The 23,895-nt window shown below is 43.6% G+C and overlaps 1 protein-coding gene across 1 annotated transcript; it reads left to right on the top strand.

Moving 5' to 3' along the window:
• The first annotated feature begins 1,076 nt into the window (after positions 1-1,076).
• Positions 1,077-3,161, top strand: LOC123125049 (uncharacterized). Its single transcript, XM_044545585.1, has 3 exons — positions 1,077-2,216; positions 2,319-2,456; positions 2,653-3,161. The coding sequence occupies exons 1-3, from the start codon at positions 1,449-1,451 to the stop codon at positions 3,034-3,036; spliced, it is 1,290 nt and encodes a 429-aa protein (XP_044401520.1). The 5' UTR covers positions 1,077-1,448; the 3' UTR covers positions 3,037-3,161.
• Positions 3,162-23,895: the final 20,734 nt, after the last annotated feature.

Below are 23,895 nucleotides of genomic sequence, written 5' to 3'. Positions count from 1 at the left end.
TTGCCGTCCGACTTCCTCCCATGCCGTGTTTGGTTGGTTGCCCCGCCCACGGCGGCGCCGACGCGACGTTGCCCAGCCTAGATATGGATATATAGAGCCTGGATTTTTTTTCCCAATCGCTAGCGTTGCCGTCCGATATTTTTTCCCGCGATCCCCCTCTCGCGTCGCCTTCTTGGATCCGAATTCAGATTAATCTCGCCCTGCTACCTGGAAATAAATAGAGCAGCCGACCGGGAGAGAAAGATGAAGAGAATCGCTTCGCCTGTTTTGTCATCTTGATTGATTGATTGATACTGGCGTCATCGCGCCATGGGTCTGCTGCTACTCAATCGGTTCATGTCTATGCAGCGGGGTCGGCATCGCCGGCCAACTCAAGGCCGCAGTAAGCCACAGCCTGTTCCTTCAGCCATCAGTTTATACGCCGTTCTTTTTTCCTTTTTTTTTCCCCGATGAATCTGTAACCTGTGCGACGGTCTCACGAACAGAACTGGGTGGTCGATCTGTGCAGTATACTTGGGGTGGTGCTGCAACCTTTTGCAAATGTACTTATGGTTACCTTTTTTTTCGAGGAAGGTTAACTGAATATTTATTTCTTGTACTGAAACAACTTTGGTTCTTCTTAAGTGGGGGTTCTCGGGGAGAAGTTAATGGAGACAAACTGGGTGTGTGGCTGTGTTTGTAGCTGCGCTGTACCTGTTGTTTTCTTCCATCAGCATCTCTGTTATGTTATTCTAACCACTTGCATCATCTATATGGATTGGTGACTTCAGTGGCTACAAAGAAGGATTCACCCTGCCTATATGATGACAGTGGTCGAAGTCATAAAAAATCGAGATATTCAGGACCAAGCCTTCCAGAGGTTCGCTGTTAATTGTTAAGAAATATATGAGTGTAAAATTGGTGGATCAATTAATAGTTAAAGAAAAATACCTCTGATACTAGACTTCTATAGCTATCCCCGTGGTAGTTGTTTCAACTTCTTCTGTGGCATTGTGCTACCTCTGTGCTTTCGTTGGCTTCATAGTCCAGTAGAGCGTTGATTTCATCATAGTGCTTTGGAATTCCAGTAAAAAAGTTACAGCATTCAGATGCATACTCATTTCAGTATAGTTCAGACCTATGTCCGTGTCCTGTGTTTTCACTGTTTACATGGTCTTGTGGACATTTGAATGTTCAGATATAACTACCTTATTGTTAGTGTTACTTCACATGGTCCTATTTTTCCCTTTTCAAGTTGAAGCAACTATCCGCCTTTGCTACTCCTAAGCTAATTTTTTCTCCAATGCTTGTTCATGCAGGACATATGGCATCACATATATTCTCTGCTTCCCCTGCGAGATGCTGCACGTGTTGCCTGTGTGTCTCATTCATTTAAAAGTTATTGGAGATGTTTTCCCAATCTCAGTTTAACTAGTGCAACACTGGGTGTCAAAGCCGGGGTGTACTGAATGTCGTGTAAAAAAGCGATGGATCTTGCAAGGAAAACCGACCACATTCTAAAAAACCACTCAAGCATTGGCTTTAAGGCACTCAAGCTCGAAATATGGAATTTCCCCCTTTTCAGCACCTTGTGCGATCTCGATCGTTGGCTTCATATTGCTGTTAAACCAGGGATTGAAGAACTTGACCTGCAAATTTATGAATCTCGTGCAGGTCCTTGTGATGCAACTCTATGTCGAAAAAAATCTCATGCAGCTCTTTGTCGAGAAAAATCTCATGCAGTCGTATACAACTTTCCATGCTCACTTTTAGATGGGAGTGGCAAGTCGATTCAGCAGCTTCATCTCAACTATTGTGCCCTCCGTCCCACAGCTGGACTTGGCTGCTTAAGAAGCCTGACTAGTCTGGAATTGCATTTAGTGCGTATTACGGGGGAGGAGTTAAGCTGCCTTCTTTCATGTTCGGTTGCTTTGGAGAAACTGACACTCAAGTCCTGTGATGAGTTAATTTTCCTGGAGATACCTAGCCTGCCACAACGGCTTAGCCACCTGGTTGTCGCTCATTGTACAAATCTGGAAGCGATCAAGATCAAAGCCCCTAATCTATACAGTTTTGATTATAGTGGTGCCCTCATACCACTATCACTTGGTGATTCACTGCAGAACCTATACATTGACGCCTTACTAGGTCGTCAAGACGTTGTTCATTATCCTTGGGCCGATCTTCTGCGCATGGTGCCACATCTTGAAGACCTCGAAATAACTTCGTATTGTCCGGTATATTCTTAAAGTTTACATTATTAGACACTAGAATTATACAACAATCAGTAGCAACTTGCATTTTTGTGGCTTGATTAATTTGAAGCATTTTTTATGCAGAGGGATACACTGGTGGTACCTGGGAAATTCCTCCACCTCCGGCACCTGTGTATTGGGGCTTTTACCCCAGACTATGATTATTTGTCTCTGGTTTCTTTTCTCGATGCATGTCCTTCCTTGGAGACTTTTACATTGTGTGTAAGTCTACAAAATGTAGTAAAATTGTAAATACACTCCTGTGTAATTCTACATATGTTTTTACTAACCATTCTAGACTTGACCTAGAATAGTGCTATACATATATTTTTACATGCCTGGTGGAGCCATGCATTAGTTTGAGTATATGTTTTGTCTTCTAACCGTTATGATTGTCATTAACATCTATCCAATGCAGGTAGATGCGGATCACGTGAGGCAAGAATCGGTTTTTGGAGAATCTTCGCATGATCTAAGGCAGATGCCAGGACACATGCATAGGAACATAAAGGATGTGCTTATCATTGGCTTTTGTTCTGCAAAGAGCATGGTTGAGCTAACATGCCATATGCTTGAGAATGCGAAGTCGCTTGAGTACCTTACACTGAACACCTCTTCGGACCATGAAATTTTGTGTTCTAACAGTAAAAATGGTAGATGTCAGCCGATGAGCAAGGATGTGAGGATGGAAGCCCGCAAAGCGCTCTTCGCCGTGGAAAGATACATTTTGGGGAAAGTTCCCTCTACTGTAAAGTTAGAAGTTGTGAAGCCATGCAGCCGGTGCAATACTCTTGAAATTTAGGCCAGGAATATGTGATCTTTTAAGCCAGGTGCATGCTCTTGACATTGTAATTTCTTTCTTCTGGCACCATTTTCCTATGTAATTCTATACTCGCAAGTATTGTTGACGTATAATGTGCTGCCTAGTCTTTTCTATCATATCAGTCTTTTGGTTGCATTGGCTAGAGCATGCACTTGTACATGGTATCGGAGCCAAGAGGTCTTGAGTTCAAGACCCGGCTGACGCAATTAAATTGCAGCCCACTTTCGGTCCACGTTTAGGCCTGAGGGAGCCACACGTGAGGGGGAGTGTTAACGTATAATGTGCTGCCTAGTCTCTTCCATCAGATCGGTCTTTTGGTTGCATTGTCTAGAGCATGCACTTCTACAAGTATAAGTGGTATTCACATTTTCTTTTTCTGTTCCATTGATTTACGATAACAGCCGGCTGATTACACTTTGAACTTTAGATGCACCATTCTTTACTTGGGTACATATGTATCGTAGTAGTTGACTATGATGAATCTACAATACAAGATAAATAAAATATATGTCATGATGAATCTAACAATATAACCAAGTATTGTAGTTACTCCCTCTGGTGGGAATATAATTGAATCATCAGTTTAACTAGCGAAACATGTATAATATGCCATTGATATATTTAGGACAGTAAAACTGAGCCTAATCCTAGCCCTCTCACATCATAACAATTTGGACCGTCAGATGTCATGGTTTGAACATTCCTGGCCATCGGATATAACTTTAACTCGCGCAACAAGTGGGTATTGTATTTACTCATGGAGGTGGTGCAGTGTCATGGAGGTCTTGCAAATAGACCATTTTGACGAGGTCAACTATGGAAACATAACTAACTGCTTTAGACACAACCATTGTTGAGGCAGATGGCTGCATGAGCTCTTGATGGAGTTGCTAGTGGTTGAAAAACCTCCACCAGCTATTCGTGTGAATTGCGAAAACCAAACGGTTATCGCCAAAGTGAACAGTTCTAAGGATAATGTGAAGTCATCAAGACGCGTGAAGAGACGTTTGAAGTCCATCAGGAAGTTGAGAAACTCCAGAGTAATAATTATTAAGTATATTCAAATAGACAACTGGCAGATCCCTTTACAAAGGGACTACCACGAAATGTGATAGATATTGCATTGAGGGACATGGGTATGATATCCATAGATGTTACACCATAGTAGTAACACAACCTTTGTGGTCGGACATCCCCTGAATTAGGACCTGGGAAGAACAAGCTATTGGTTAACTAAGGAGAGTAATATGTGACTGCCTTTAGGTGAACATGCAAAATTCTCAGAGTTGTAAGGCTCAGAGCTGTAAGGCAGCTTGGAGCATGCCTTAATGCAGTTCTATTGGCTATGATTAGCAAAGATATTATCCTACAGAGCAGTCTTGAAAGAACACACCTATATGAGCTCCGATTGTATACATCGCAGTCTATGAGACTTCGGTGATCTCTAGTGATCCCACGAAGAGACCAGGGAGTACAACATATATGCTCCAAACCGCGGGGTAGCCTACTGGCAACCAGGTACTGGTTAAGACTTTGAGTGAAACCAGTTGTTAGGGCATATTTCTCCCTCCGTGGTTTTGGTGATTGATGACAATGCAATTTGCGAACTAATCGTTTGCATTCAGAATTTAAGATATTCTATCATATGGCACAAGACGATTTATTCCCCTCGGTGATATAGAGTGAAGACGGTTTCTTTCTGGAGTCTCTTTTTCGGTGGAATTGAGTCGTAGGAAAACCATACTATTAAGAAGGGATCCGCTTCGAAAAGGTTCCATATGCACCCACATACCTTCCCTACATATCCGGAGTTTCCACTGTTTTCTGTCTACGGAGTTTTGTGAGCTACTTAGCGGTAGTACCACTTGCACAGTACTTCCGCGGGCATTATCGCTTCTATGTGGGCTACTGGACTCTTTTACTCTCCGGCGGCAGTAGGGCGGTAGTACCGCTCATGTGGTGCTACGACCCTAGTACTACCCCACTACCGCTATTTTCTCTGTAGCCCTGAGTAATAAGCGGAAGTAGGGCGGTAGTAGAGCGGTAGTACCGCTTGCGTGGTACTTCCACATCTTACTACCACACAAACCTTCGCTTATATTTAGCTCTCTATACTCATTTTCCTCTTAGCGGATGTAGAGCGGTAATACCGCTTCGGCGGTACTTCTGGTGTACCCACCTCTACCACCGCGGTTCTGCCTGGCTCCGTGACACAAAGCGGAAGTACCGCTAATGCAGATGGTAGTACCTCCGGCGGCACTGCCGTTCCCTTCTTCTCTAACTCACAGGCTCCGGCCAGAACTGCAGCCTCTAGCGGCAATACTGCTCACCCGAGCGGTAGTACCGCTTGAGCGCGACTTTGAGGTAGATAATGGTTGGATCCCCCCCCCCACACACATACTATATATAAGGGGTCTTCTTCTCCAAGAATACCACCTCTTATCCTCTTGCTCCATTGTTGCGCCCTAAAGCTTATTTTCGCCCGATCTCTCTTCCTAGCCATCAAATCTTGTTGATTCCCTAGGGTTTGCTTGAGAGGGACTCGACCTACATTTTCACCAAGAGATATTTGATTTCCCCCACTAATCCCTCGCAGATCTTGTTACTCTTGGGTGTTTGGGCACCCTAAATGGAAGAGATCACCTCAGAGCCACAATCCATTATGGTGAAACTTCATGGGGAGACGTACTCCCCCTACTGGAGTCACGACATCTTGCATTGTGTGCGAACGTGAGGAGAATATGGTGGCCCTAGTGGCTTCTTGGGGAGCATTGTGCCTCCACACCGCTCCAACGGAGACGTACTTCCCCCTAAAGGGGAGGAACTTCGATAACACATCCTCGTTTCGATTGACTCCACTTGTGGTTACTTCTTACCTTTACTTTGTGCAAGCTTCTATTGTGTTGTATCTTGTGCTTGCTTGTGTTGTTGTTGTTGAGCTCATCATATAGGTTGTCCATAAACCTGATCATTTGTTGGGCCGGTCGGGTTCGGGCCGGGCTTGACAAAGCCCGAAGAAAAACTCCCAAGCCCGAGCCCGGCCCGGCCCGGCCCGAAGTACATGAACAGTGGCATTTTTTTATATTAAATTAGCCATTTTTTGGACATTATATTAATTTATTATACCTATATTTCGAATAAAATACGTTTATGTATACATTTCGGGCTTTCGGGGCGGGCTTTGGGTCAAAAAGTGGAGCCCAAGCCCGACCTGAATGTCGGGCCGGCGGTCCGGGTTGTCCATGAACAGGTCTAGCTGTCCACCTAGTTGCATATCTAGACAACATATTTGTTGCTAACCCTAATTTGCTAAAAAGAGATGAAATTTTGTAGTTGCCTATTCACCCCCCTCTAGTTAACCATATCGATCCTTTCAATTGGTGTCAGAGCCTCATCTCTTTTTAAGGGCTTTACCGCCTAAAGAGTATGGTTGACGATGGAGAAACGGGTGATGAGTTACCCGCGGCCGGAGGCAGAGAGGAGGGTGAACGACGAAGGGGGAAGGGGCCGGAGACACGGCGGAGCACATGTAGAGGAGGGCGGTGGTAGAGATGAGGGGCTACGAAGAGGATTGCGACCGCCGCCTCCGCCGGGGCTAGGGATTGAAGACATGAGGAATGCCTGAATCACGGTGTTAGTTTTGCCATCTCAGACCTTTTTCCTAAAGGGATATTTTTGCCAGGGTTTATGTCTAAAATTGCTTTCGTGGGCAGTGCTCCCAAATTCCCCCTCCCTGCAAGCGGGCCCCACGCCACGATGGCTTTCCACATCATCGTTGAAACGGTAAGAACGATAGATTGACAAAGGATGAACCATACGTACAAGTTTATGGACCAAAATTCTATATTTTGAGAGAATCAAGCTGTGCTTGAATGGTAATGTGATAGTGGTATCCCCAGCCCACCAGGATTCAAGTCCAGGTGCTTGCATTTATCTGGAATTATTTTGAGATTTCCTATGCATGCATGAAAGTCGATAATCATGCAATGAAAATTATATCCTACTTGTGGTGCATTATTCGGTGTTAATTATGCTTAATGCTTGCTTATGAGATTATTTGTTTCTTGGTTGGTCGCTTCTCAATCTTTTTGCTAGCCTTCATTTTGCACTAAGTATGACCTCTACTTGTGCATCCAAAATCATTTAAACCAGTTTTGCCACATGAGTCCACTATCTCTACCTATATGCGGTATTCTTTTGCCTTTCTAAGAAAATTTGCATGTGCCATCTCTAATTTTCAAAATAAATTTCTCTTTTGTGTGTTTGTTTCGCTCGCGGAACGGTAACGGGTGGCTAATATTTTCCATGCTGGATGTGTTATTCTCACGATGAGTGTTTATTCACTTGTCATTGCACGAGAGTAAGACAAAGGTTCTAGGGATTCCCAGTCCCGAAATGCAAAAATGAATTTACTTTTATGTTGTCAAATAATAAATTCCTTGGAAAGTGTTGGTATGGAAGGCACCCGTGGATACAGCTAGCCATGGAAAATGAAAGTATGGTGCAAAAGGAATAAACTTTATTTTCTGTTTGGGAACCGCCTATGGCATATCTAGCATGGAAAGTGTTGGGAACTCTGAGTCGTTTTCGTTGGTGGGATGGATACACCTCCCAAAGTGTTTTTATCTCTAAATTTTCGCCTTGAGCTCTGGCACCCCTACAAATCCCTACTTCCCTCTGGGAAGGGCCTTTCTTTTACTTTATGCAATTTTTATTTTGAATTTGAGTCTCCATCTTCTCTTATAAAAGCATCAACTAAGAGGCAATATGATCGTACTTAAGTATTGGGTGTAGCTAATATTCGAGTGTGTTTCATGAATGGGTCAATGTTTGAGCATGATGGGCCAGGGATAACTTATTTTAGCGTTGATATTTTGAAAGACATGGTTGCTTGTTGATATGCTTGAGTATCTAAATTATTATGTCAAAACTAGGCCATTGCTTTGAATCACATAAAAGTCCAAATGTCCATGCTATAAAGAAAAGAATATGATATGACATGATAAACAACACTCCACATCAAAACTTCTGTTTTTATCACTTACCTACTCGAGGGTGAGCAGGAGTTAAGCTTGGGGATGCTGATACGTCTCCAATGTATCTATAATTTTTGATTGTTCCATGTTGTCTTATTATCAATCTTGGATGTTTTATAATCATTTTATATCATTTTTTAGTACTAACCTATTGACATAGTGTCAAGTGCCAGTTGCTGTTTTTTCCATGTTTTTTACATCGCAGGAAATCAATATCAGACGAAGTCCAAATGCCACGAAACTCCACGGAGAATTTTGATGGGCCAGAAGGAACACAACGGGCCCTGGTTGCACCTGGGGGGAGTCCCGAGGAGGGGACAACCCAGCAGGGCACGCCGGGAGGCTCAGGCGCGCCCTGGTGGGTTGTGCCCACCTCGGGTGCCCCCCGGACCGCCTCTTTGCTCTATAAATACCCCAAAAATCTAGAAACCCTAGGGGAGTCGACGAAATATTCATCCAGCCGCCACAGAGTCCAGAACCACCAGAGCCAATCTAGACACCATCTCGGATGGGGTTCACCACCTCCATTGGTGCCTCTCCGATGATGCGTGAGTAGTTCTTTGTAGACCTTCGGGTCCGTAGTTAGTAGCTAGATGGCTTTCTCTCTCTCGCTGAATTCTCAATAAAATGGTCTCTTGGAGATCCATATGATGTAACTCTTTTTGCGGTGTGTTTGTTGAGATCTGATGAACTTTGAGTTTATGACCAGTCATATCTTTTTATATCCATGCAAGTTATTTGAGTTTCTTTGATCTCTTATATATGCATGATCTCTTATATATGCATGATCTCTTATAGCCTCGTATTTATTCTTCGATATTTGGGTTTTGTTTGGCCAACTTGATCTATTTATCTTGCAATGGGAAGAGGTGCCCGGTAGTGGGTTCGATCTTACGGTGCTTGATCCCTGTGACAGAAAGGGAAACAACACGTATGTATCGTTTCTACTAAGGATAAAAAGATGGGATCTATATCTACGCAATAGATAAATGGATCTTGTCTAAATCATGCCATCGTTCTTATTGCATTACTCTGTTTTTTCATGAACTTAATACACTAGCATGCTGGATAGCGGTCGATGTGTGGAGTAATAGTAGTAGATGCAGGCAGGAGTTGGTCTACTAATCTTGGACATGATGCCTATGTAATGATCATTGCCTAGATATCATCATAATTATTTGAGGTTCTATCAATTGCCCAACAGTAATTTGTTTACCCACCGTTTGCTAATTTTCTCGAGAGAAGCCACTAGTGAAACTTACGGCCCCCGGGTCTTCTTCCTCATATATTTGCTTGCGATCTACTTTTCCTTTGCATTTTTATTCATACCTATTAAACCAAAAATACAAAAATACTTTTCTGCACGTTATTTTATTTGCGATCTATTATTTCAATCTATTACAAATTTCTGGCATCGTTACCCGAAAGGGATTGACAACCCCTTTAACACGTCGGGTTGCGAGGTGTTGTTATTTGTGTGCAGATGTTGTTTACATTGTGTTGCTTGGTTCTCCTACTAGTTCGATAACCTTGGTTTTATCACTGAGGGAAATACCTACCGTCGCTGTGCTGCATCATCCCTTCCTCTTTGGGGAAATACCGACGTAGTCCTAGCAGACAGGAGCTTTTCTGGCGCTATAGTCAGAGAGCAATCAAAAGGAATTTCTGGCGCCGTTGCCGGGGAGGATCTTCAACATAACCAGGTTCCTAATCACAAATCTCATCTCCTTGCAATTTACATTATTTACCATTTGCCTCTCATTTTCCTCTCCCCCACTTCACAAAAATTTGCCGTTTTATTCGCCTCTCTTTTTCTGTTCGCTGTTTTCTCGCCATGACCGATCTTAAAAGGGCTAAGGGTTTTCTCCTGAGTCTTAATGCCTTGGATAGCCCCTCTGTCCTCTCTAAGCTCATAAACAATGATGCTATGGAAGGATCTACCGGGGTTGTTAAGGAAAATCTTAACCATTGTGACGAAGATGATCCCGGAATTTTTCGTTATTTACTTGATGAATCTTTGAAAGATGCTTGGGATAGGTTGTTGAGAATTCGAGCTAGCTATGTGCCCCAATATCAGATAGAGATTTACTTGAAAGTTTTTATGTTGGTTTAACTTCTTCCTTCAAGCAAGTTTTAGATTCTATATATGAAAACGGTTTTCTTGAAGGGGATGCCATTGATACTTATGAGAAGATGAAAGCCATATTTGGGCAAAGGAGAAAATGTTGAATCAACTACTCTTATGTGCTTCTATCAAAATGAAATAATTAAAGAGATGAAGGCTAGTTTAGATACGAATTTCCGCAACGTGCTTAATCTTTCTTTTGCTATCAATGGCCATGTGCTTTCACAAAATAGAAAATTAAATGCCATTGATAGAAATTTTTCCCTTCTCTTTCCAAGGGACAAGGATGACAAAACTTAGATCCTTGCTTTATGCCTAGCTAAGGGCGTAAAACTATAGCGCTTGTTGGGAGGCAACCCAATGAATAAAATTTATTTTTGCTTTTTGCTTTCTGTTCTTGTGTGTTTACACAATTATGCTACTATTATGATTGTGTTTTGTGTGTTTTAATTAGTGTTTGTGCCAAGTAGAACCAATAGGATCTTCTTGGGTGATAGTTGTTTGATCTTGCTGAAAAAGACAGAAACTTTGTGCTCACGCAAATAATTGTTAAAAATCACCAGTATGTGATAAAATGCCAATTAGTTTTGCATAAGATCAATATACAAATTACCCAGGTTTTCCTAGTTTTTCAGAATTTTTGGAGTTCCAGAAGTATTCGAACAAATCAGATTTCTATAGACTGTTATGTTTTGACAGATTCTGTTTTCTTTGTGTTGTGTGCTTATTTTGATGGCTCTATGGTTTTCTTTGATGAGTTTTTGCCATAGAAAAGTTAGAATATAGTAGATATAATACAAAAACAAAATAAGAATTGGTTTGATACAACACTTATAGTAGTCGTCGGGGATATACCCCGCGGCGTAAATCGGCCGGAAGTATAACCCGGCCGGATTTGGCGGTTTACTTGAGACCCGACTGAGACTTAACGATTCACTGGCGACCCATTTGGACCTGGCGGTTTATGATTCATTGGTAATCCGGCAGGCGGATCAGAGGAGCGACAAGACCCGGTGGCCCAACGGGCGGTTCATGAAGGCCGGTTCATACTATGGTGGGCCGGTTTACGAGGAAAGTCGTGAGGAATATTAGTTTTACAAGGAGTTAAGACCTGGACTTGTATCCGGTTTGTATTAGAGATAGACTAGTCCTAATCCTAATAGGACTCCGCATATAGCCCGCTCCTTCAACATATATAAGGAGGGGCAGGGCTCCCCAAAGAGGAACAAGCAAGAAGCAACAATCTCTAGGGCTAGACACAAAGAGCCGGTTTACCGGCAACTCTCTCGTGATCATAATGAGACCTAGCCACAAACAGCATGTAGGGTTGTTACCGGATGATGTTTCCCGGGGCCCGAAGCTGTCTAAACCCTTGTCTTGTGTGTTGATCCGCCCTGCGTCTCTCGATTCCGCTCAACCCCTCTCAAGCTACCACATAGATGCGTTGGCCTCGCGACTAAGTCCTGACACTAAGGACATCTGCCGTGACAAAACCACGACAGTTGGCGCCCACCGTGGGGCCTGCGCACGATGGTGTTGAGTTCTTGGAGGGTTCTTTCCAGGGATTCGAGAAGTTCATGATTTTCAGATGAAGCAGAGCCGGATTGCGTCTGTGTGCACCGTGACACGCAACCAGGCGATCCGTCTTGACCGGATCACTTTCCACTGCACTGCCACGAGAAGCTAAGGGCAGAGGAGGTTCCATCAGTATGGATCAAAATCATCAAATTACGGTTGTTTTGGTCTGATTTGGCAAGTCGCCGCCGCCGCGTACAGGGGTCGCCGAGGCCGAGGCGCTGCCAGATTCGGACTCACAACCGCATTTTTTATTCCGTTTCACAAGTAATTTCGTGTCGTGAGGGGCTGATCTGGCTGGCTGTTCGCTTCCCTAGCATATGCCCGCCGCGTCACGCGGGTGCCTGACCGCTGCCTGGCTGCTGTTGCTTCTCCACCTGTGATGCACTTCCATCTGACGATCTGCTAGTCGGTCGCAGCCTAGCACCCTGTATGCGTTTCTGCTGTTACCACACCTCCGTGGCTGAATCATGCTAGTCCATGAGAAGATTGAAGCCAACATCTATTACTACGTTGTTTACACCTCAAGTCAAGAGAAAGAAAACAAAGCCAAGAGGAGACGTATTCAGCTACGCCTGTGTGAAAAAAAAAGCAGTTGAATTGGTCAAAGCGACTACGACCTGGGGAAAGACAGGGACGTGGACGAGGATTCGGCTCTGGCCTGCGATGCTCCAGCTTCTACCTGTGAGCCGGCCGAGCGGACATCTAAGTCGCCTGACCCACTGTCGCTACCTCCTTCGCCGGCCCTGCCTTCGTGGTCCTCTGCCCACGCCTCGTTGGAGTCGCCGAGCCGCTGCTCCTGTCGCTGCATGTTGCGCCGGCGCCGCCGGTGAGGTCAACGGCCGCACCCCGCGCCCGCCTCTGCCGCAAGGCCGCCTGTATGAGCCGCCGGTTTCAATATTGTCGCCTTGTCACGTCCTCTGCTCCTCTACCAGGACCTCGACTGCCTCCGAGCGGGCGCTGCTGTGTCCTCGCCTCTGTGCGAGCCGCTGCGCTGGGCCGCCCCTACCGCAAGTCGGCCCTGCCTCGCCGACCTCCGCCGGCGCCGCCGGCGAGTCACCTTTAGCCGCCACTACCGCCAGGGACCCGCCTCAAGTCGCCACTGCTCATCTTGAGCAGACATCATCGCTGTGTTTTCTTGGTCGGCCTCCGCTGTCGTTTCCCGTGCCGCGAGTCGCTGTTCGGTTTCCGACCCACCGCCTCCTGCGGCCATCCTTGACCCGGTCTGACTGCCGTGCCGTGGGCCGCCTTCACCGTTGTTTCCTTTGCAGCACAGCATACAGCCAACGCTGGACCTAATGGTTCAAAACCACAGCCTCGATGGTACTTCAATCAAGACGTTCTATGAACGTGCAAGTTCACCCCATGTGAAACAAGAAAAAGACAAAGAAGGAAAGGACAGGCAGGGTGTTGTTATCATTTTGCCACTTAAAGCAATGAGGAAATAAAATCTGCCCAGAGTCACGTCAAAGATGCCAGCCAATTTGACCTAGCACTGGGTTGCTGGATGTTGTCCATAATTTCAACTGTGGATTTATCTGCTTGTTGAAATTTGGTCTGCTCCATCTCTATTTGTCTGACAAAAAAATGCCAGGTGATATCCATCCAAGTTTATTTTATTAAATATATTGTTTTCATCAAGAACAATTACTTTGGTCTGTATATTTTTATGTGCAGCAAAGGTGGTGCCATGTTGTGTCTATGAAGTGTACGTCAGCACCATAACGCACCGGCATCTGCGCCCGCTTACTAATGGAACAGGTGGGCACAAGTCACCACCCGTGCAGCTTAATCTACGTCAACCCGCCGGAGCCGCGTTGAGCCGCCCTTGCCGCTTTGAGCCGCCGGGGTTATATTAAGTCGCTGGTCTGCCTGAGCCACCTCTGTCGCGATAAACGGATCATCCATCTTCCAAACAAATCAGGTGATATCCATCTAAAATATATTTTTAGCACATATTATTTTTGTCAAAGAACAGTTTATCTTTGCCTTGGTCTGCAATATTGTTTATGCAGGACAATTGTTCACTGCAAAAGCTATGGTTGTGTCATAAAATCGTGCCACCATTATAAATGCGCTAGTATCTTATCATGCCATCAAGCTCGATGAATATATGTGCAAACCGCCATTCTGCAGACCGGTTTACATCAATATGACGTGGCTAATTCGCCCGTCCACGCCGGTTTACAACACCACGACCGACTCATCTGTCTGTGTCGCTTCTGAAGCCGCGGTCATCTTTGTCGTCCGTCTCTCGCGGCATAGTCTACATCAACACACCGGGCCGCACCTATCTGCATGAGCTGTTTATTGAATATAAAGCAAGTCACAGCTTGGGTAGCCCGGTTTTCTTTCAACAAAATGGAGGCAAATTATCATATACTATCAACCGCCGTCTGCACTGGGTGGTTCAATGGGCAGGCGCACAAGTCGCCGCCACTACAGTTTGGTTAACTTCAAATCACCAGTTGGAAGGAAACATTGGCCGAGTTGCTGACACGGCTCATACGGGATCATTTACAACCCGCCGCAGTCACCTCAACCTTCTATGGATTCACATCGTGCTATCAACACCAATGATATACAAGTTATGCCGGTTTATATCACGGTCAAATATGGAGAGTTTCAAGCCAACTCCTCGAGTCACCTTTGAGACTCGGGGGCTACGATGACATGATTCAGCAAATCTTGCCAGTTTCAGCAAATTTAAGAACCCTAGGACGATGGAGGGACAGATAACCCGGTCCCGGTGGCTACTGTTATATTGATGAAAATTTAAAGGCCATCAGAAAATTTCCGGCTTAGAAAGTATATGACAGTTACAAAATCCCGGCTCAATGAAGAAGTTCCGGGTCATCAGAAAGGATTCCGGTTTAAAATCTGGCTGAAGGGAAGTCAGTCTCACTGAAGCTCTCAATATCCGGTTTACAATCCGGTTCAAGGGAAATCTATTCTCCCACAAAGCTCTGAAGCGCTCAAATCCGGTTTACCAATGTCCGGTTCAAAAAGGAATTAACTTCTCGCAAGTTCGAGTTTAAAGGCCGTCAGAAAATTTCCGGCTGAAAATGACGATTCCGGTTTACAATCCGGTTCACGGGAAAGATGTCTCCCACAAAGCTTGAAGCTCTCAATATCCGGTTCAAAATCCCGGTTCAAGAAGAATTTATCTCTTGAAAAAAGTTAAAGGTTGCCGAAGAGGACCTGCTGCCATGATGCGCGGTTCAAACATGGGTATCCTGCCTTATTGGCTTATCATATTATTGATCACTTGGGGGCTTGGTCGTATCCGAACCATAGCTACACCTCTTGATCGGCGCAATGCCACAGCATCACTTGGGGGCTTGGCCGTATCTGAACCATAGCTACACCTCTTGATCGGCGCAATGCCACAGCATCACTTGGGGGCTTGGTCGTATCCGAACCATAGCTACACCTCTTGATCGGCGCAATGCCACATCATCACTTGGGGGCTTGGTCGTATCCGAACCATAGCTACACCTCTTGATCGGCGCAATGCCACAGCATCACTTGGGGGCTTGGTCGAACCCGAACCATAGCTACACCTCTTGATCGGCGTAATGCCACAGCATCACTTGGGGGCTTGGTCGAACCCGAACCATAGCTACACCTCTTGATCAAATTTGGGGCCTGGCAGCCCGTGAAAAGCCTCGACTACAACGGTTTTTATTTGCCTTTTGCTAAGTTTTTCTTTCTTTTGACAAGATTTGTGATATTTTCAAACCGGTGTTCGTCAACCCGGCTTGACTTTCAACTACAAGTTGTCAGTATATGATCAGTTATAATCCAGAGACTACCAGCCCGGTCTGGTTTCGACTATAAGTCGCCAGAATTGAATATGGATAAACCGGTGTTTATCACAACCCGGAACGGTTTAATCATAAACCGACACAATATGGGAGGAGTTATTAGTACTCAAAATTTGGGTTATCACCCTTACTACAAAAAGTTGGTAAACCAACGATGTGATTCAATGTCACAGGTATGATATATTTCATATTTGATTATTCTTAAGTGCAGCCTTAGTTATAAACCCGGGTTATATGTTGGGCATTATGACCCGTCCGGTGGTAAACCGCCAGGAAACTTTAAACTTGTTGTATGCAGAAACAGGTTGAATAAAGCATGATTATAAATCACCGGTGTTTATTAAACCAGCCTGGCTTTAAGACGATAAGTCGCCAGTATATGATGAGAAATTATCCGGTGTTTGTTAACCCGGCCTGGCTTTGGACTATAAGTCGCCAGTATATATTTGGATTGCGCCATTGGAATCATGCGCTTATAAATCATTGGGTTATATTATTCAAATAGCCAAACTTGGCTGAATTTTCATTATGATATTGAATGAATAAGGTTTTCATACCGGATTATATTATCTTGAATAGCCGACATGGCTGGATTTTTATTATGCTTATTAATAACCGGTATTATTGAGGTTTTCAAAGTCGCTTTAGCGCAATGGCTATTATTTTATCAAAGGATATGATTTATTCTACAATGGAAGGAATAGTCCCGAGTCGCTACAGGCTTACGACCCGGCACTTGGGGGCTACATTGTTTAAATTGAGATTACATGCAAGTCTCATGTCGCTACAAGCATGCACCATGACACTTGGGGGCTAATGCAAAGTCATTTTTATTGGCCTTATTGAAGACCCGACTCATCACATCATAATGAGCCGGCCCTTGGGGGCTAATGCAAAGTCATTTTTATTGGCCTTATTGAAGACCCGACTCATCACATCATAATGAGCCGGCCCTTGGGGGCTACCAATTGCTCCTGTCAACAATTCAAGGTACACAAGTCTTAAAACCATTATATTGAAAGGTCCATTGCTCAGTTGGTAAAGCACAAAGCTCTTAACCTTGTGGACATGGGTTCAAGCCCCATGATGGGGGTTACATTATATGATGTTCTTTTCAATGAAGTATATATAAAGTCCCAGCTCAATATTATCTTACTGAGCCGGCCCGTGGGAGCTACATGTTGCTGTTCAAATCTACATGATCATATTTATAAAGTCCCTGCTCATTATTGCATAATGACCCGGCCCTTGGGGGCTACACTGGTTGAAGTTTTTTGAACATCAGGCAATTACAAAGTCCCAGGTTGCTGCAAGCATGACAACCCGGTACTTGGGGGCTACAACATATATGGAGTATTCAGTTTTTACTAGAGATGAACAACATGGATTTCTTCAAAGTGGCAGTAATTATATGGAAACAAGTCTCAAATCATCACTTTGTTCTGTTCAAGACTTGGGGGCTACAAGTAATATGGATATAAGGGAGAAATATCTTCCGATTTTCAGTTTTGAGCAAACTAGATTGACCCGGCATCACCAATCATTATGACCCGGTGTCTGCAACAATCATGAACCGGCATTGGCAACAATCATAACCCGGAATTATCAGTTTTTATAACCGGGTAGTGTTGGCAATGATAAACCGGCAAGTTTCTACATCTTCAAACTGGTTGAATATCAGATGAGTATTTCAAAACCAATATTTCTTAAACCGGCGCTTTGGAAGCCGACTCAAGTGGATTATTCTTCACAATATTTCTCTGTGAGAAACCAATGTCAGAAAATTGAGTATGAAGCTGGCTAGTTAACCCGGATTTTCTAGAAGGAGGAAATGACAAGGACTTAAAGATCATCAGATGCCGGTTTACAAGAATTCTTAACCCGGAGCATAATCTGTCAAATTTGTTCTTGTGTTTGTTTTACAGGATCAGTTTAACATGGATAAATCCAAATTAAACTGGGGGCTAATGTCGGGGATATACCCCGCGGCGTAAACCGGCCGGAAGTATAACCCGGCCGGATTTGGCAGTTTACTTGAGACCCGGCTGAGACTTAACGATTCACTGGCGACCCGTTTGGGCCTGGCGGTTTACGATTCATTGGTAATCCGGCAGGCGGATCAGAGGAGCGACAAGACCCGGTGGCCCAACGGGCGGTTCATGAAGGCCGGTTCATACTATGGTGGGCCGGTTTAAGAGGAAAGGCGTGAGGAATATTTGTTTTACAAGGAGTTAAGACCTGGACTTGTATCCGGTTTGTATTAGAGATAGACTAGTCCTAATCCTAATAGGACTCCGCATATAGCCCGCCCCTTCAACATATATAAGGAGGGGCAGGGCTCCCCAAAGAGGAGCAAGCAAGAAGCAACAATCTCTAGGGCTAGACACAAAGAGCCGGTTTACCGGCAACTCTCTCGTGATCATAATGAGACCTAGCCACAAACAGCATGTAGGGTTGTTACCGGACGATGTTTCCCGGGGCCCGAAGCTGTCTAAACCCTTGTCTTGTGTGTTGATCCGCCCTGCGTCTCTCGATTCCGCTCAACCCCTCTCAAGCTACCACATAGATGCGTTGGCCTCGCGACTAAGTCCTGACACTAAGGACATCTGCCGTGACAAAACCACGACAGTAGTGATTTATTTTTCTTACACTAACGGATCTCACGAAGGTTTTGTTGAGTTTTGTGCTATTGAAGTTTTCATGTTTTGGGTTATCTTACGATGGATGAAAGAAGGATAGAAGAGCCTAAGCTTGGGGATGCCCCGGCATCCCAAGCTATTATCCAAGAATGAGCAACCAACTAAGCTTGGGGATGCCCCCAAGTGGCATCCCCTCTTTCTTCTAACGACCATCGGTATTTTACTCGAGGCTATATTTTTATTCGTCACATGATATGTGTTTTTCTTGGAGCGTCTTGTATGATATGAGTCTTTGCTTGTTTTATTTTGTGTTCTAAGTCATCAATCCTTGCTGGACACACCTATTTGAGATAGCCAAAATTATATCATGACTTGTTAGATTTGCTCTCTATGCTTCACATAAATCTTTCATGAGCTAGGACTTGCTCTAGTGCTTCACTTATATCTTTTTGAGCACGGTGTGCTTTGTTATTTTTGAAGAAATGCTCTCTTGCTTCACTTAGATTTATTTGAGAGTTAGTAAAATTTTGAAGAAATTCTCTCTTGCTTCACTTAAATTATTTTGAGAGAAAGAAAATTTGTTATGCTCATGATCTTCACTTATATTTGTTTAAGCTTATGAAAAGCAACACATGAAAATTAGTCCCAAAGTGATAGATATCCAAGAAGGATAAAGAAAAAAAATGTCATGAAGATCATTGGACAAAATAAACTTGATTCTTAGTAATAGTTTTGAGATATGATGATGTGATATGTGAGTTATGTTGATGAGTAATTGTGCTCTAGTAAGAATATTGGTGTTAAGGTTTGTGATTCCCTATGCATGCACGAAAGTCAATAATCATGCAATGAAAATTATATCCTACTTGTGGTGCATTATTCGGTGTTAATTATGCTTAATGCTTGCTTATGAGATTATTCGTTTCTTGGTTGGTTGCTTCTCAATCTTTTTGCTAGCCCTCATTTTGCACTAAGTATGACCTCTACTTGTGCAACCAAAATCCTTTAAACCAGTTTTTCCACATGAGTCCACTATATCTACCTATATGTGGTTTTCTTTTGCCGTTCTAAATAATTTTGCATGTGCCATCTCTAATTTTCAAAATAAATTTCTCTTTTGTGTGTTTGTTTCGCTCGCGGAACGGTAACATGTGGCTAATATTTTCCATGCTGGATGTGTTATTCTCATGATGGGTGTTTATTCACTTGTCATTGCACGAGAGTAAGGCAAAGGTTTTAGGGATTCCCAGTCCCGAAATGCAAAAATGAATTTACTTTATGTTGTCAAATAATAAATTCCTTAGAAAGTCTTGGTATGGAAGGCACCCGTGGATACGGCTAGCCATGGAAAGTGAAAGTATGGTGGGAAAAGGAATAAACTTTATTTTCTGTTTGGGAACCACCTATGGCATATCTAGCATGGAAAGTGTTGGGAACTCTGAGTTGTTTTGTTGGTGGGATGGATACACCTCCCAAAATGTTTTTATCTCTAAATTTTCGCCTTGAGCTCTGGCACCTCTACAAATCCCTACTTCCCTTTGCGAAGGGCCTTTCTTTTACTTTATGCACTTTTTCTTTTGAATTTGAGTATCCATCTTCTCTTATAAAAGCACCAACTAAGAGGCAATATGATCGTACTTAAGTATTGGGTGTAGCTAATATTCGTGTGTGTTTCATGAATGGATCAATGTTTGAGCATGATGGGCTAGGGATAACTTATTTTAGCGTTGATATTTTGAAAGACATGGTTGCTTGTTGATATGCTTGAGTATCTAAATTATTATGTCAAAACTAGACTATTGCTTTGAATCACATAAAAGTCCAAATGTCCATGCTATAAAGAAAAGAATATGATATGACATGATAAAGAACACTCCACATAAAAAATTCTGTTTTTATCACTTACCTACTCAAGGACGAGCATGAGTTAAGCTTGGGGATGCTGATACGTCTCCAACGTATCTATAATTTTTGATTGTTCCATGCTGTTTTATTATCAATCTTGGATGTTTTATAATCATTTTATATCATTTTTTGGTACTAACCTATTGACATAGTGCCAAGTGCCAGTTGTTGTTTTTTCCATGTTTTTTACATCGCAGGAAATCAATATCAGACGAAGTCCAAATGCCATGAAACTCCACGGAGAATTTTTATGGGCCAGAAGGAACACAACGGGCCTTGGTTGCACCTGGGGGGAGTCCCGAGGAGGGGACAACCCACCAGGGCGCGCCAGGAGGCCCAGGCGCGCCCTGGTGGGTTGTGCCCACCTCGGGTGCCCCCTGGACCGCCTCTTTGCTCTATAAATACCCCAAAAATCAAGAAAACCTAGGGGAGTCGACAAAATATTCATCCAGCTGCCGCAGAGTCCAGAACCACCAGAGCCAATCTAGACACGATCTCGGATGGGGTTCACCACCTCCATTGGTGCCTCTCCGATGATGCGTGAGTAGTTCTTTGTAGACCTTCAGGTCCGTAGTTAGTAGCTAGATGGCTTTCTCTCTCTCGATGAATTCTCAATAAAATGGTCTCTTGGAGATCCATATGATGTAACTCTTTTTGTGGTGTGTTTGCTGGGATCTGATGAACTTTGAGTTTATGACCAGTCATATCTTTTTATATCCATGAAAGTTATTTGAGTTTCTTTGATCTCTTATATATGCATGATCTCTTATAGCCTCGTATTTATTCTCTGATATTTGGGTTTTGTTTGGCCAACTTGATCTATTTATCTTGCAATGGGAAGAGGTGCCCGGTAGTGGGTTCGATCTTACGGTGCTTGATCCCAGTGATAGAAAGGGAAACAACACGTATGTATCGTTTCTACTAAGGATAAAAAGATGGGATCTATATCTACGCAATAGATAAACGGATCTTGTCTAAATCATGTCATCGTTCTTATTGCATTACTCCGTTTTTCCATGAACTTAATACACTAGATGCATGCTGGATAGCGGTCGATGTGTGGAGTAATAGTAGTAGATGCAGGCAGGAGTCGGTCTACTAATCTTGGACGTGATGCTTATGTAATGATCATAGCCTGGATATCGTCATAATTATTTGAGGTTCTATCAATTGCCCAACAGTAATTTGTTTACCCACCGTTTGCTATTTTTCTCGAGAGAAGCCACTAGTGAAACCTACGGGCCCCGGGTCTTCTTCCTCATATATTTGCTTGCGATCTACTTTTCCTTTGCATTTTTATTCAGATCTATTAAACCAAAAATACAAAAGTACTTTGCTGCACTTTATTTTATTTGCGATCTATTATTTCAATCCATTACAAATTTCTGGCATCGTTACCCGAAAGGGATTGACGACCCCTTTAACACATCGGGTTGCGAGGTGTTGTTATTTGTGTGCAGGTGTCGTTTACGTTGTGTTGCTTGGTTCTCCTACTGGTTCGATAACCTTGGTTTCATCACTGAGGGAAATACCTACCATCGTTGTGCTGCATCATCCCTTCCTCTTTGGGGAAATACCGACGCAGTCCTAGCAGACAGGAGCTTTTCTGGCGCTATAGTCAGAGAGCAATCATAGGTGCCTCCCTCCCCACATATATATAGGTGGGAGGGAGAGGGAGCTGCCAAGGGGGGCGCCCCAAGTAGGCCGAATCCTACTTGGGGTTCCTCCCCAATTCGGCCCCATTTCCTTATTAACCGGAGGGGAAAGGAAAGAGAGGGGAGGGAAGGAAGGGGGAGGCCAAATCCTCCCCTTTCCTTCTCCCTTCCCCTCTTTCCTTCTCCTCCTATTTCGGCCTATATGGGGGCGCACCAGCCCCTTGTGGGCTGGTCTGTCCCTCCGGAACAAGAGAGGCCATATGACTTTCATTCTCTCTTTATCTTCTACCGTGGTCGGGTTTTGAGTCTTTACTCAACTTCACACCTTATAATACAGGCAAGAACTCCTTCTTTGACTGATCCATTTTGAACTCCTTCAAAATCTTGTCAAGGTATGTACTCATTGAAAGTCTTGTCAAGCGTCTCGATCTATCTGTACAGATCTTGATGCCCAATATGTAAGAAGCTTCATCGAGGTCTTTCATTGAAAAATCTTATTCAAATATCCTTTTATGCTATCCAGAAATTCTACATCATTTCCAAACAGCAATATGTCATCCACATATAATATCAGAAATGCTACATAGCTCCCACTCACTTTCTTGTAAATACAGGCTTCAACGTAAGTCTGTATAAAACCATATGCTTTGATCACCTCATCAAAGCGTATATTCCAACTCCGAGATGCTTGCACGAGTCCATAGATGGATTGCTGGAGCTTGCACACTTTGTTAGCACATTTTGGATTGACAAAACCTTCTGGTTGCATCATATACAACTCTTCTTTGAGATATCCATTAAGGAATGCGGTTTTGACATCCATTTGCCAGATTTCATAATGTGGCAATTGCTAACATGATTCGGACGGACTTAAACATTTACATTGGGTGTATGGCCATAGAAGGTTTTATTCATGTAAACAGAACAACAATTATTCTCTGACTTAAATGAATAATTGTATCGCAATAAACATGATCCAATCATATTCATGCTACGCAAACACCAAATAACATTTATTTAGGTTCAACACTAATCCCGAAGGTAGAGGGAGTATGCGATGGTGATCTTATCAACCTTGGAATCACTTCCAACACACATTGTCACCTCGCCCTCAACTAGTATATGTTCATTTTGTAACTCCTATTTCGAGTTACTAATCATAGCAACTGAACCGGTATCAAATACCCAGGGGCTACTATGAACACTAGTAAAGTACACATCAATTACATGTATATCAAATATACCTTTTTTCACTTTGCCATCCTTCTTATCCGCCACGTATTTGGGGTAGTTCCGCTTCCCGTGACCATTTCCTTTGTAGTAGAAGCACTCAGTTTCAGGCTTAGGTCTAGCTTTGGGCTTCTTCACGGGAGTGGCAACTTGCTTGTCATTCTTCTTCAAGTTCCCTTTCTTTTCCTTTGCCCTTTTTCTTGAAACTAGTGGTCTTGTTAACCATCAACACCTGATGTTCTTTCTTGACTTCTACCTTTGCCGATCTCAGCATCGCGAAGAGCTCAGGAATCTTTTTCGTTATCCCTTGCACATTATAGTTCATCACGAAGTTCTAGTAGCTTGGTGATAGTGACTAGAGAACTTTGTAGCATCAACACCTGATAGCATCTCGAAGATTATGTCCCACTTGATTCAAGTGATTGTAGTGCCCAGACATTCTAAGCACATGCTCACTAGCTGAGCTATTCTCCTCCATCTTGTAGGCAAAGTACTTGTCAGAGGTCTCATACCTCTTGACACGGGCATGAGTCTGAAATACCAATTTCAACTCTGGGAACATCTCATATGCTCTGTGGCGTTCAAAACGTTTTTGAAGTCCCGGTTCTAAGCCGTAAAGCATGGTGAACTAAACTATCAAGTAGTCATCATACCGAGCTTGTCAAACGTTCATAACGTCTGCATCTGCTCCTGCAATAGGTCTGTCACCTAGCGGTGCATCAAGGACATAATTCTTCTGTGCAGCAACGAGGATAATCCTCAGATCACGGACCCAGTACGCATCATTGCTACTATCATCTTTCAACTTTTCTCTAGGAACATATCAAAAAAATTTAGGAGCTATAT

This window comes from Triticum aestivum, chromosome 5D, assembly GCF_018294505.1.
Source record: "Triticum aestivum cultivar Chinese Spring chromosome 5D, IWGSC CS RefSeq v2.1, whole genome shotgun sequence".
NCBI classification, from domain to species: Eukaryota; Viridiplantae; Streptophyta; class Magnoliopsida; order Poales; family Poaceae; genus Triticum; species Triticum aestivum.
This window is presented reverse-complemented; position numbering and strand designations above follow the sequence as displayed.

Excerpts from the sequence above, each read along its gene's own strand:
- LOC123125049 (XM_044545585.1), top strand. The coding sequence starts at position 1,449 with ATGTCGTGTAAAAAAGCGATGGATCTTGCAAGGAAAACCGACCACATT. Across the intron at positions 2,217-2,318 it reads AAATAACTTCGTATTGTCCG|AGGGATACACTGGTGGTACC; the intron begins GTATATTCTTAA and ends TTTTTTATGCAG. Across the intron at positions 2,457-2,652 it reads TGGAGACTTTTACATTGTGT|GTAGATGCGGATCACGTGAG; the intron begins GTAAGTCTACAA and ends TATCCAATGCAG.